This window comes from Oncorhynchus tshawytscha, linkage group LG07, assembly GCF_018296145.1.
Source record: "Oncorhynchus tshawytscha isolate Ot180627B linkage group LG07, Otsh_v2.0, whole genome shotgun sequence".
NCBI lineage: Eukaryota > Metazoa > Chordata > Actinopteri > Salmoniformes > Salmonidae > Oncorhynchus > Oncorhynchus tshawytscha.
In genome coordinates, this window is record NC_056435.1 from 73,360,493 (window position 1) to 73,374,139 (window position 13,647).

The window sequence follows — 13,647 nt, forward strand, 5'->3', positions numbered from 1 at the left end:
TAGTAACAAGGGGGATGAATAAGCCAATTGGAAGCTGTCTAGCAATGATTAACAACCAATTTGACAGCGCTTGAAGAATAAAAAAATGCTAATCTTGTACAATCCAACTGTGCAAAGCTCTGAGACTTGCCCAGAACGACTCACAGCTGTCATGGCTGCCAAAGGTGATTCTAACGTAAATTGACTTCGGAGGTTGAATACTTATCATCTAAATCAAGATATTAGTGTTTTATTTTCATTAAATATATATATATATATATATATATTTTTTTATATATATATATATATATATATATATATATATATTTTTTTTTTTTTTTTTAAACAAAAGTTGTAATTCTTCTTCTACTTTGACAGAGTACTTTGTGTAGATGGATTAATTGTTATGTTTGTCAACCATTTGAATCCCACTTGGTAACAACAACAATAAGGAACATGTCAAAAAGGGGTGTGAATACTTTCTGAAGGCACTGTATGATTCACTGTATGATTCACTGTATGATTCACTGTATGATTCACTGTATGATTCACGTTGGAATGATTTCTGAATGGCAAACGGATTTATAGTAGATCGACTTTAGTCAGTAAATACAACACCTTTTTATAAAACTACTCAACACTTGCTGTTTTAGTTGTCAATTAAAACCCAGTAAATAGCCTACAATAAGCTCCTAGAAACACATCGGACAGATTTTTGGTGAGAGTGAAACCTCTCGCTTTGGCTTTTCCTCTCTGCTGCTTTTCCCTGTCATGGCTTTGTGACTGACAGGCGCTTGTCCTATCAATCGCTAGAAGACGTTCGTTCTAGTTGGAGAAGGCTCGACGGACAAGTAAATAGAAAACCTTTAAATGAAAAGTAACCTAGTTAATACGAAGTGGAAAACGTATCCGACTGAAAATGAGTGCGTAACAGGTCGATTAGCCGCCAGACGGCGCTAGTGGAAAACACTGTTTAACATAACAGGCTGATTAGCCGCCAGACGGCGCTAGTGGAAAACACTGTTTAATATAACAGGCTGATTAGCCGCCAGACGGCGCTAGTGGAAAACCACTGTTTAACATAACAGGCTGATTAGCCGCCAGACGGCGCTAGTGGAAACCACTGTTTAACATAACAGGCTGATTAGCCGCCAGACGGCGCTAGTGGAAAACACTGTTTAATATAACAGGCTGATTAGCCGCCAGACGGCGCTAGTGGAAAACACTGTTTAATATAACAGGCTGATTAGCCGCCAGACGGCGCTAGTGGAAAACACTGTTTAACATAACAGGCTGATTAGCCGCCAGACGGCGCTAGTGGAAAACACTGTTTAATATAACAGGCTGATTAGCCGCCAGACGGCGCTAGTGGAAAACACTGTTTAATATAACAGGCTGATTAGCCGCCAGACGGCGCTAGTGGAAACCACTGTTTAACATAACAGGCTGATTAGCCGCCAGACGGCGCTAGTGGAAAACACCGTTTAACATAACAGGCTGATTAGCCGCCAGACGGCGCTAGTGGAAAACACTGTTTAACATAACAGGCTGATTAATGCAACGTTTAGTAACATCTTCATGGTAATATAGTTGGTACCTACCTGTAGTGTGAGGAGGGGTGGGGGAGGAGGGAGAGGTCGGTGGGGAGCTGGCTCCTGAACCTAAAGACAGGAAGATAGACATCCGATCAGTCAGTCAGCCAGTCAGTCAGTCAGCATTGCATTGTAAACAGTGTTGCCATGTCAGTGTTGCCATGTCAGTGTTGCCATGTCAGTGTTGCCATGTCAGTGTTGCCATGTCAGTGTTGCCATGTCAGTGTTGCCATGTCAGTGTTGCCATGTCAGTGTTGCCATGTCAGTGTTGCCATGTCAGTGTTGCCATGTCAGTGTTGCCATGTCAGTGTTGCCATGTCAGTGTTGCCATGTCAGTGTTGCCAGGGTAAACAAAGCTGTTATGTCATCCATGTGTATGGACATTTTCTAATGCCAGTATTAAAATCCTAAACTATTGAACTATATAACTATCGAAGTCAGCGGTCTCTCAAACCCTGTTCCTGGAGAGATACCCTCCTGTAGGTTTTAACTCCAACCCTGTTCCTGGAGAGATACCCTCCTGTAGGTTTTAACTCCAACCCTAATATAGAACACATGATTCTAACAATTAACTGGTTGATAAACTGAATCAGGTTAGTTACAACTGGGGTTGGAGTTAAAACCTACAGGAGGGTATCTCTCCAGGAACAGGGTTGGAGTTAAAACAGGAGGGTAGCTCTCCAGGAGGGTAAAACTCTCCAGGAACAGGGTCGGAGTTAAAACCTACAGGAGGGTAGCTCTCCAGGAACAGGGTCGGAGTTAAAACCTACAGGAGGGTAGCTCTCCAGGAACAGGGTCGGAGTTAAAACCTACAGGAGGGTCAGGGTTAAAACCTACAGGAGGGTAGCTCTCCAGGAATAGGGTTGGAGTTAAAACCTACAGGAGGGTAGCTCTCCAGGAACAGGGTTGGAGTTAAAACCTATAGGAGGGTAGCTCTCCAGGAACAGGGTTGGAGTTAACCTATAGGAGGGTAGCTCTCCAGGAACAGGGTTGGAGTTAACCTATAGGAGGGTAGCTCTCCAGGAACAGAGTTGGAGTTAACCTATAGGAGGGTAGCTCTCCAGGAACAGGGTTGGAGTTAACCTATAGGAGGGTAGCTCTCCAGGAACAGGGTTGGAGACCCGAGCTTTACGATGTTATTACCTTGCAGCCTCCACTAGAGCATGCTTTAGCCACATTGAAAAACACAGTTCACATTTTAGTCTTATAATAAAGAGTTAATACATTTGTTTGAGCACTCGGCAGGAGTATATTAATGGTCTATTTAAACCATAGTGCTGATGACATACCAGAGTTGTTGTTGTATTTCACAGAGAGATCCTCCTCGTTCTCATAGGCCGACTGTCTGGACTTCTACAAACAAACATATTTCTATCAATGACAATTCTGCTACAAAATGATAATGAATCGTGTGTGTGTGCTAGGGATCTGCTTCTTTCCCTTGTAAGATGATTCAATATGTATCTAGATACATGGACTGGTACCATACAGGAACCATATGTATCTAGATACATGGACTGGTACCATACCTATCTAGACACATGGACTGGAACCATACGCATCTAGACACATGGACTGGAACCATACGCATCTAGACACATGGACTGGAACCATACGCATCTAGATACATGGACTGGAACCATACGCATCTAGATACATGGACTGGAACCATACGCATCTAGATACATGGACTGGAACCATACGCATCTAGATACATGGACTGGAACCATACGCATCTAGATACATGGACTGGAACCATACGCATCTAGATACATGGACTGGAACCATACGCATCTAGATACATGGACTGGAACCATACGCATCTAGATACATGGACTGGAACCATACGCATCTAGATACATGGACTGGAACCATACGCATCTAGATACATGGACTGGAACCATACGCATCTAGATACATGGACTGGAACCATACGCATCTAGATACATGGACTGGAACCATACGCATCTAGATACATGGACTGGAACCATACGCATCTAGATACATGGACTGGAACCATACGCATCTAGATACATGGACTGGAACCATACGTATCTAGATACATGGACTGGAACCATACGTATCTAGATACATGGACTGGAACCATACGTATCTAGATACATGGACTGGAACCATACGTATCTAGATACATGGACTGGAACCATACGTATCTAGATACATGGACTGGAACCATACGTATCTAGATACATGGACTGGAACCATACGTATCTAGATACATGGACTGGAACCATACGTATCTAGATACATGGACTGGAACCATACGTATCTAGATACATGGACTGGAACCATACGTATCTAGATACATGGACTGGAACCATACGTATCTAGATACATGGACTGGTACCATACAGGAACCATACGTATCTAGATACATGGACTGGTACCATACAGGAACCATATGTATCTAGATACATGGACTGGTACCATACAGGAACCATATGTATCTAGATACATGGACTGGTACCATACAGGAACCATATGTATCTAGATACATGGACTGGTACCATACAGGAACCATATGTATCTAGATACATGGACTGGTACCATACAGGAACCATACGTATCTAGATACATGGACTGGTACCATACAGGAACCATACGTATCTAGATACATGGACTGGAACCATACGTATCTAGATATATGGACTGGTACCATACAGGTACCATACGTATCTAGATATATGGACTGGTACCATACAGGTACCTTACGTATCTAGATATATGGACTGGTACCATACAGGAACCATACGTATCTAGATATATGGACTGGTACCATACAGGAACCATATGTATCTAGATACATGGACTGGTACCACACAGGAACCATATGTATCTAGATACATGGACTGGTACCACACAGGAACCATACGTATCTAGATACATGGACTGGTACCATACAGGAACCATATGTATCTAGATACATGGACTGGTACCATACGTATCTAGATACATGGACTGGTACCACACAGGAACCATACGTATCTAGATATATGGACTGGTACCATACAGGAACCATACGTATCTAGATACATGGACTGGAACCATACGTATCTAGATATATGGACTGGAACCATACGCATCTAGATACATGGACTGGAACCATACGTATCTAGATATATGGACTGGAACCATACGCATCTAGATACATGGACTGGAACCATACGTATCTAGATACATGGACTGGAACCATACGTATCTAGATACATGGACTGGTACCATACAGGAACCATACGCATCTAGATACATGGACTGGAACCATACGCATCTAGATACATGGACTGGAACCATACGTATCTAGATACATGGACTGGTACCATACAGGAACCATACGTATCTAGATACATGGACTGGTACCACACAGGAACTATACGTATCTAGATACATGGACTGGAACCATACGTATCTAGATACATGGACTGGTACCATACGTATCTAGATACATGGACTGGTACCATACAGGAACCATACGTATCTAGATACATGGACTGGTACCATACAGGAACTATACGTATCTAGATACATGGACTGGTACCATACAGGAACCATACGTATCTAGATATATGGACTGGTACCATACGTATCTAGATACATGGACTGGTACCATACAGGAACCATACGTATCTAGATACATGGACTGGTACCATACGTATCTAGATACATGGACTGGTACCATACAGGAACCATACATATCTAGATATATGGACTGGTACCATACAGGAACCATATGTATCTAGATACATGGACTGGTACCACACAGGAACCATACGTATCTAGATACATGGACTGGTACCACACAGGAACCATACGTATCTAGATACATGGACTGGTACCATACAGGAACCATATGTATCTAGATACATGGACTGGTACCATACGTATCTAGATACATGGACTGGTACCACACAGGAACCATACGTATCTAGATATATGGACTGGTACCATACAGGAACCATACGTATCTAGATACATGGACTGGAACCATACGTATCTAGATATATGGACTGGAACCATACGTATCTAGATATATGGACTGGTACCATACAGGAACCATACGTATCTAGATACATGGACTGGTACCACACAGGAACCATACGTATCTAGATACATGGACTGGAACCACACAGGAACCATACGTATCTAGATACATGGACTGGAACCATACGTATCTAGATATATGGACTGGAACCATACGCATCTAGATACATGGACTGGAACCATACGTATCTAGATACATGGACTGGAACCATACGTATCTAGATACATGGACTGGTACCATACAGGAACCATACGCATCTAGATACATGGACTGGAACCATACGTATCTAGATACATGGACTGGAACCATACGTATCTAGATACATGGACTGGTACCATACAGGAACCATACGTATCTAGATACATGGACTGGTACCATACAGGAACCATACGTATCTAGATACATGGACTGGTACCATACAGGAACTATACGTATCTAGATACATGGACTGGTACCATACAGGAACCATACGTATCTAGATACATAGACTGGTACCATACAGGAACCATACGTATCTAGATACATGGACTGGTACCATACAGGAACCATACGTATCTAGATACATGGACTGGTACCATACAGGAACCATACGTATCTAGATACATGGACTGGTACCATACGTATCTAGATACATGGACTGGTACCATACAGGAACCATACGTATCTAGATACATGGACTGGTACCATACAGGAACCATACGTATCTAGATACATGGACTGGTACCATACAGGAACCATACGTATCTAGATACATGGACTGGTACCATACGTATCTAGATACATGGACTGGTACCATACAGGAACCATACGTATCTAGATACATGGACTGGTACCATACAGGAACCATACGTATCTAGATACATGGACTGGTACCATACAGGAACCATATGTATCTAGATACATGGACTGGTACCATACAGGAACCATATGTATCTAGATACATGGACTGGTACCATACAGGAACCATATGTATCTAGATACATGGACTGGTACCATACAGGAACCATACGTATCTAGATACATGGACTGGTACCATACAGGAACCATACGTATCTAGATACATGGACTGGTACCATACAGGAACCATACGTATCTAGATACATGGACTGGTACCATACAGGAACCATACGTATCTAGATATATGGACTGGTACCATACAGGAACCATACGTATCTAGATACATGGACTGGTACCACACAGGAACCATACGTATCTAGATACATGGACTGGTACCACACAGGAACCATACGTATCTAGATACATGGACTGGAACCATACGTATCTAGATACATGGACTGGAACCATACGCATCTAGATACATGGACTGGAACCATACAGGAACCATACGTATCTAGATACATGGACTGGTACCATACAGGAACCATACGTATCTAGATACATGGACTGGTACCATACAGGAACCATACGTATCTAGATATATGGACTGGTACCATACAGGAACCATACGTATCTAGATACATGGACTGGTACCACACAGGAACCATACGTATCTAGATACATGGACTGGTACCACACAGGAACCATACGTATCTAGATACATGGACTGGAACCATACGTATCTAGATACATGGACTGGAACCATACGCATCTAGATACATGGACTGGAACCATACGCATCTAGATACATGGACTGGAACCATACGTATCTAGATACATGGACTGGTACCATACAGGAACCATACGCATCTAGATACATGGACTGGAACCATACGTATCTAGATACATGGACTGGAACCATACGTATCTAGATACATGGACTGGTACCATACAGGAACCATACGTATCTAGATACATGGACTGGTACCACACAGGAACTATACGTATCTAGATACATGGACTGGAACCATACGTATCTAGATACATGGACTGGTACCATACAGGAACCATACGTATCTAGATATATGGACTGGTACCATACAGGAACCATACGTATCTAGATACATGGACTGGAACCATACGTATCTAGATACATGGACTGGTACCATACAGGAACCATACGTATCTAGATACATGGACTGGTACCATACAGGAACCATACGTATCTAGATACATGGACTGGTACCATACAGGAACCATACGTATCTAGATACATGGACTGGTACCATACAGGAACTATACGTATCTAGATACATGGACTGGTACCATACAGGAACCATACGTATCTAGATATATGGACTGGTACCATACGTATCTAGATACATGGACTGGTACCATACAGGAACCATACGTATCTAGATACATGGACTGGTACCATACGTATCTAGATACATGGACTGGTACCATACAGGAACCATACGTATCTAGATATATGGACTGGTACCATACAGGAACCATATGTATCTAGATACATGGACTGGAACCATACGTATCTAGAAACATGGACTGGTACCATACAGGAACCATACGTATCTAGATATATGGACTGGTACCATACAGGAACCATACGTATCTAGATACATGGACTGGTACCACACAGGAACCATACGTATCTAGATACATGGACTGGTACCATACAGGAACCATACGTATCTAGATACATGGACTGGTACCATACAGGAACCATACGTATCTAGATACATGGACTGGTACCATACAGGAACCATACGTATCTAGATACATGGACTGGTACCACACAGGAACCATACGTATCTAGATATGTATGGTACCAGTCGGTGTGCCTGTGACGGTGTGCCCGTGCCTGTGACGGTGTGCCCGTGCCTGTGACGGTGTGCCCGTGCCTGTGACGGTGTGCCCGTGCCTGTGACGGTGTTCTCTACCTTTCTAGCCAGTATCTTCCTCCTCCTCTTCTCCTCCTCTGAGCCGTGGTGGGACTGAGCTCTGGTCAGCCTCCTGTGCTGCTGGTTCTGAGGAGATGATCAAACACCAATCAATCCATCAATCGCTTGTTCCATCCATCCATCCACCCACCCGCCCACCCGCCCATCCATCCGTCCACCCGCCCATCCACCCACCCACCCGCCCACCCACCCACCCACCCACCCACCCATCCACCCACTCATCCACCCACCCATCCATCCACCCACCCATCCACCCATCCACCCACCCATCCACCCACCCGCCCACCCACCCACCCACCCACCCACCCATCCATCCACTCATCCACCCACCCATCCATCCACCCACCCATCCACCCATCCACCCATCCACCCACCCACCCATCCACCCACCCACCCACCCATCCACCCACCCATCCATCCACCCACCCATCCACCCATCCACCCATCCATCCACCCATCCACCCACCCACCCACCCATCCACCCATCCATCCATCCACCCATCCATCCACCCACCCATCCATCCACCCACCCATCCATCCATCCACCCACCCACCCATCCATCCACCCATCCCAGCTTTTCTGGCTTCAGGAAACTGTCTGTAAGGAGTAAATATACCAACCGTTTTCTGCTCTTCTTGGAGTCTCTTTTCCATGCACTCTTTGGCGGATTTCAAGGCGTCTCTTAATTTGGTGGGGATCTTGAACTGGAGTTTCTCTGAGTGAAACAGCAGCACATCGCTGAACAGCCTACCAGGACAGAGAGTGAGAGTGAGAGTGAGAGCGAGAGACTTCATTATTGACCGTTTTCAAAGATAGATAACACACAAGTGCTGCACGTTATCTACGAAGGCAAATAAAGTGACGACTTCTTCAGTGGTCGGCTATGATGTGATCTTCTCACGGATGGGTTGTTGAAATGTACTCTACTCACGGTGTCTGCAGCAGTTGTGCAACAGTGGGCATCCCAGTCTTACAGGCATCTGTGGACAGGATGGATTGCAGCACAGACACTACGGAGAGAGGAGAGGTCAGGGACACATCAGGAGAGAGGAGATGAGAGGACAACATCGGGAGAGATGAGAGGACAACATCAGGAGAGATGAGGAAAGGGAAAGTGTATAAAAGCCCCATATATTTGATTTTAGAATCCTCTAAATGTAATTAGATCTACAAAGACATTTTATTGATCTGCCAGTATTTTCATTTAGAGATTCTGGTAAACTCTGATGTTTCCTTTTATATGTCCTATCAATTATTATTCACCATGGCAACCACTTATTATTCCCCATGGCAACAAGACATTTGTTATACAAAGCCTACCAGATGATGTAACTGTAGTGTTAATTCTGTGTGTGTTATTTTTCTCTTATTGTAAATTGAGTATAGAGATGGTTGACATTACTGACATTAAAGTACTATTGTTTATTGGATTTACATTGTAGTAATTTTAAATGTATTTTATTCTGTTTCCCCACTGTACACAGACCACGTGTATACTCTGTTTCGTTATTAAATTAAATCAAAATTAGATTCAACTCCTAAACTGGGCTTCTGTGTCTGTCACTCTTTGACCAGAGTGCAGTCTGATATCCGTTTACTCCAAGTGACCTATCCGCACAGAGTATCAGACTCCCTTTTAATGGTCTTTTCGAACCGGAATGATGGACACCAGATCTCCCAAGGGACCCAGGCCCAGATGACCGTCCACAACGGCAGATACAGCAGCTGTAAATGACTGGAGCAAAACGTAGGCAACCCTACCAACGCTCTAAGAACCACTCAAAGTGCTTACAGAGGGTATTCTAACTGGTGAGCCCTCTGCAACAGGTCAGCTTCAGGCAAGCCACGCCCCCGACGAAGACAACCATGGTGATATGAAGACAACCATGGTGATATGACGACACTGCTAACAACCCAGCAGACGTCATCACGAGGGAGGGGGGGAGGGGACTCTGGCTGAGCTAACACGAGTGAACCACTGGACTCTGGAACCGCTCCCTGCAACAGTCACCTGACACGTGATGCTCAGTACAGCTAGAGAAGAGGCACACCGCTGAATGTCGCAAAATTTACTTTCTGAGGACAGGTCAACTTTACTCCTGATCCTGTAAAAAGTAGACTGGAGCACGTCTCATCACAGTTGGAAAGGAGCTCTGTGAGTCCGTGTACCAAACTATGATTTCAACTGTTGGTGATCCCAAGCCCTCAAGGCACGACGTGGAGACTTTCCTGCTTATAAAGGACAGCGGGAGAGTTTCGCAGAGAAGATCAAGGCCCTCGAAGCCGACAAGCCAGTACAGAGGAGATCAAGGCCCTCGAAGCCGACAAGCCAGTACAGAGGAGATCAAGGCCCTCGAAGCCGACAAGCCAGTACAGAGGAGATCAAGGCCCTCGAAGCCGACAAGCCAGTACAGAGGAGATCAAGGCCCTCGAAGCCGACAAGCCAGTACAGAGGAGATCAAGGCCCTCGAAGCCGACAAGCCAGTACAGAGGAGATCAAGGCCCTCGAAGCCGACAAGCCAGTACAGAGGAGATCAAGGCCCTCGAAGCCGACAAGCCAGTACAGAGGAGATCAAGGCCCTCGAAGACGACAAGCCAGTACAGAGGAGATCAAGGCCCTTGAAGCCGACAAGCCAGTAGAGGAGCAGCTGTCTCTGTTCATAGTCTCCTGAGTACGACCAAAGCCCTGGGTCTTATTTGGATTGGCAACCGGCTTCGTCAAGCTGAATCCCTGCCTCTTGACGTTCTCCATCCTGTCGCTTTGGACTCACATCCAGGACTAGAAAGAATGTTTGCCGAGATTTGTCGGACCTTGTGGATAAGACTTGGCCGGGAGGCCATTCAACGACATCAACCCACCTGTCTCGAGTGCAGGAAATGGCGAGCAAATCCTGTTGTTCCGAAGACGGCAGACCTCCCTCCATCCTGCCTCTGGTTTTACAAGCAGTTTTTCCTTACTTACTTTATCTTCCCCATGGGGACATGTTGTTGCGGTGTCATGGACACATTTAAAGTGGTGTTCAAATACAACACCAGATTGACAAAACAACTTTCATAACAGTTACATACCGATAAAACATTTTAAAAAATACAATTAAAATAATAAAGACTAGCCTGCTGGCCTTACTGAGTCGATAAATTACTATTTAGGAGGGATATCACACCTGGCACAAATGATTGTCTGGTTCTGTTTTTCGCTGCTGAGGGATGCCCTATACCTGCGCACAGAAGGGAGTATTTCAAAGTCAGGGTACATCGGGTGGCTTGGGTCAAAAATGATTTTGTGAGCCGCGGAGGGCCCTGACCGTAAATATCTCATCCAGGCCTGTCTGTTTGTCTGTTTGACTCCAAGAACCTTGCTTACTGCTTACTGTGAGATAGGAAGTCATCTTTAAGTGCCTCACCACTTGCTGCACCCACCTCAATCTTCTGACCAGAATGGACGCAAAAACCTTTGATGGCTCCCCGCTGCTTCATTGCCCGACGAGGAAAACCCTTTGAGATTGTCGGACAATGGGACCAACTTACGAGGGGCGGACAGAGAGCTGCAAGAGTCCTTCGTTGCCCTCGGATCTACGCTCCAGGAACAGCTGGCTGAACAGAAGATTACCCGAACGCACCACATTATGGAGGCGCCTGGGAGAGGGAAATAAGGTCTGTGAAGAATGCTCTTCATGTAGCAGTCGGAGACAAAATCACAACATGAAGATGTCCTCACGGAGGTGAAAGGTATTCTGAACTCCAAGCACCTTGGCTATGTTTCAGCAGACGTAGCAGACCCTCATCCAGTTACACCTAATCTGCTCTTGATGGGGCTGCATGATGCTTCTTGGACGATGCCATTGGTCAGATCCTGGTGGACCACTTATTCATGCGGAACTATTTGCCAAGTCTTCAGCAGAGTCAGAAGTGACTGAAGGACACTCCAGACTTGAAGGTTGGACAAGTGGCCATGATAGTGGATACTCAGCTACCACAAGCTTCATGGCCCATCGGACGGATAGTGAAGACAGTACCAGGTGCAGATGGAAGAATCCGGACTGCGGAGGTCAGACGGAGAGTGAAGATGATACCAGGTGCAGATGGAAGAATCCGGACTGCGGTCAAGGATCGAATCTACCTACAGCTAGTTGCCAAATTGGTGAAGCTTGCCGCGGTGTTAGACAACGCAGACCTGCCTTCGATAAAAAGGAAGATTGAGGCCTTTACTATGTTTGAATTAGTTACACCAATTCTGGGGCGGCTGTAGAAAAGCCCCTTAGATTTGAATTTAGAATCCTCTAAATGTAATTAGATCTACAAGAACATTTTATTGATCTGCCAGTATTTTCATTTAGAGATTCCGGTAAACTCTAATGTTTCCTTTTATATGTCCTATCAATTATTATTGAATTATTCACCATGGCAACCACTTGTTATTCCCCATGGCAACAAGACATTTGTATGAAAAATGGGTAACTTTCTTCACCAGTTCTCTTACCATTTCATACAAAGCCTACCAGATGATGTAACTGTAGTGTTAATTCTGTGTGTGTTATTTTTCTCGTTGTAAATTGAGTATAGAGATTGCTGACATTACTGACATTAATAGAATATTGTTTATTGGATTTACATTGTAGTAATTTTAAATATATTTTATTCCGTTTCCCCTTCTGTACACAGACCACATGTATACTCTGTTAAACCCCTAAGCTGTGTTCGAATACCCATAGTAACATACTGTATACTTAATGAGTATATACACATTACATACTATTAGTTCATTTTAGTATACTTTCAGTTGATTGTACTAGCGCTTCGCCTGTCTACCGGAGGTTGATGCTGTTGCTATGCAACTTCTTAATAGCTTGTTAGCATAGCTAACAAATTACTAGCTAGACATCTTATGACTTCATTATCCATGTCCATTGAGAACGCATGACTATACCACTTAGCTAAGCTAATAATGACATGAATAATCAAGTCAATAACTGTTGGGTAGTTAGTTAGTTGCCAGTATATTAACTATAGGCTAACGTTAGGTAGCTAGCTAACATCATACCGGTACATACTGCTGTAATGCTATGTGGTTTGTAAGGACAGCGTAGCTAACAAATTGTCACCCAACATAACTTGTAACGTAACTTATTTGAAAAGTCATTTGTTTATTTTTTATTTTTTTTACATTGCTCAACATTTCCTTAACATTAGTCATAATTA

At 44.2% G+C, this 13,647-nt stretch overlaps 1 protein-coding gene across 8 annotated transcripts in view; it reads right to left on the reverse strand.

Annotated features, from left to right (window-relative positions):
- The window catches only part of pxk (PX domain containing serine/threonine kinase), a 54,322-nt gene that overhangs the window by 6,290 nt on the left and 34,385 nt on the right, over positions 1-13,647 (reverse strand). For all 8 annotated transcript variants that reach the window (XM_042324935.1, XM_042324938.1, XM_042324939.1 and 5 more), the window contains 5 exons: positions 9,380-9,458; positions 9,069-9,195; positions 8,427-8,513; positions 2,861-2,924; positions 1,581-1,640 (listed from right to left, as the gene is read on the reverse strand). In XM_042324935.1, coding sequence (XP_042180869.1) covers positions 1,581-1,640; positions 2,861-2,924; positions 8,427-8,513; positions 9,069-9,195; positions 9,380-9,458 — 417 coding nt within the window. The remainder of the gene's footprint in view (positions 1-1,580; positions 1,641-2,860; positions 2,925-8,426; positions 8,514-9,068; positions 9,196-9,379; positions 9,459-13,647) is intronic.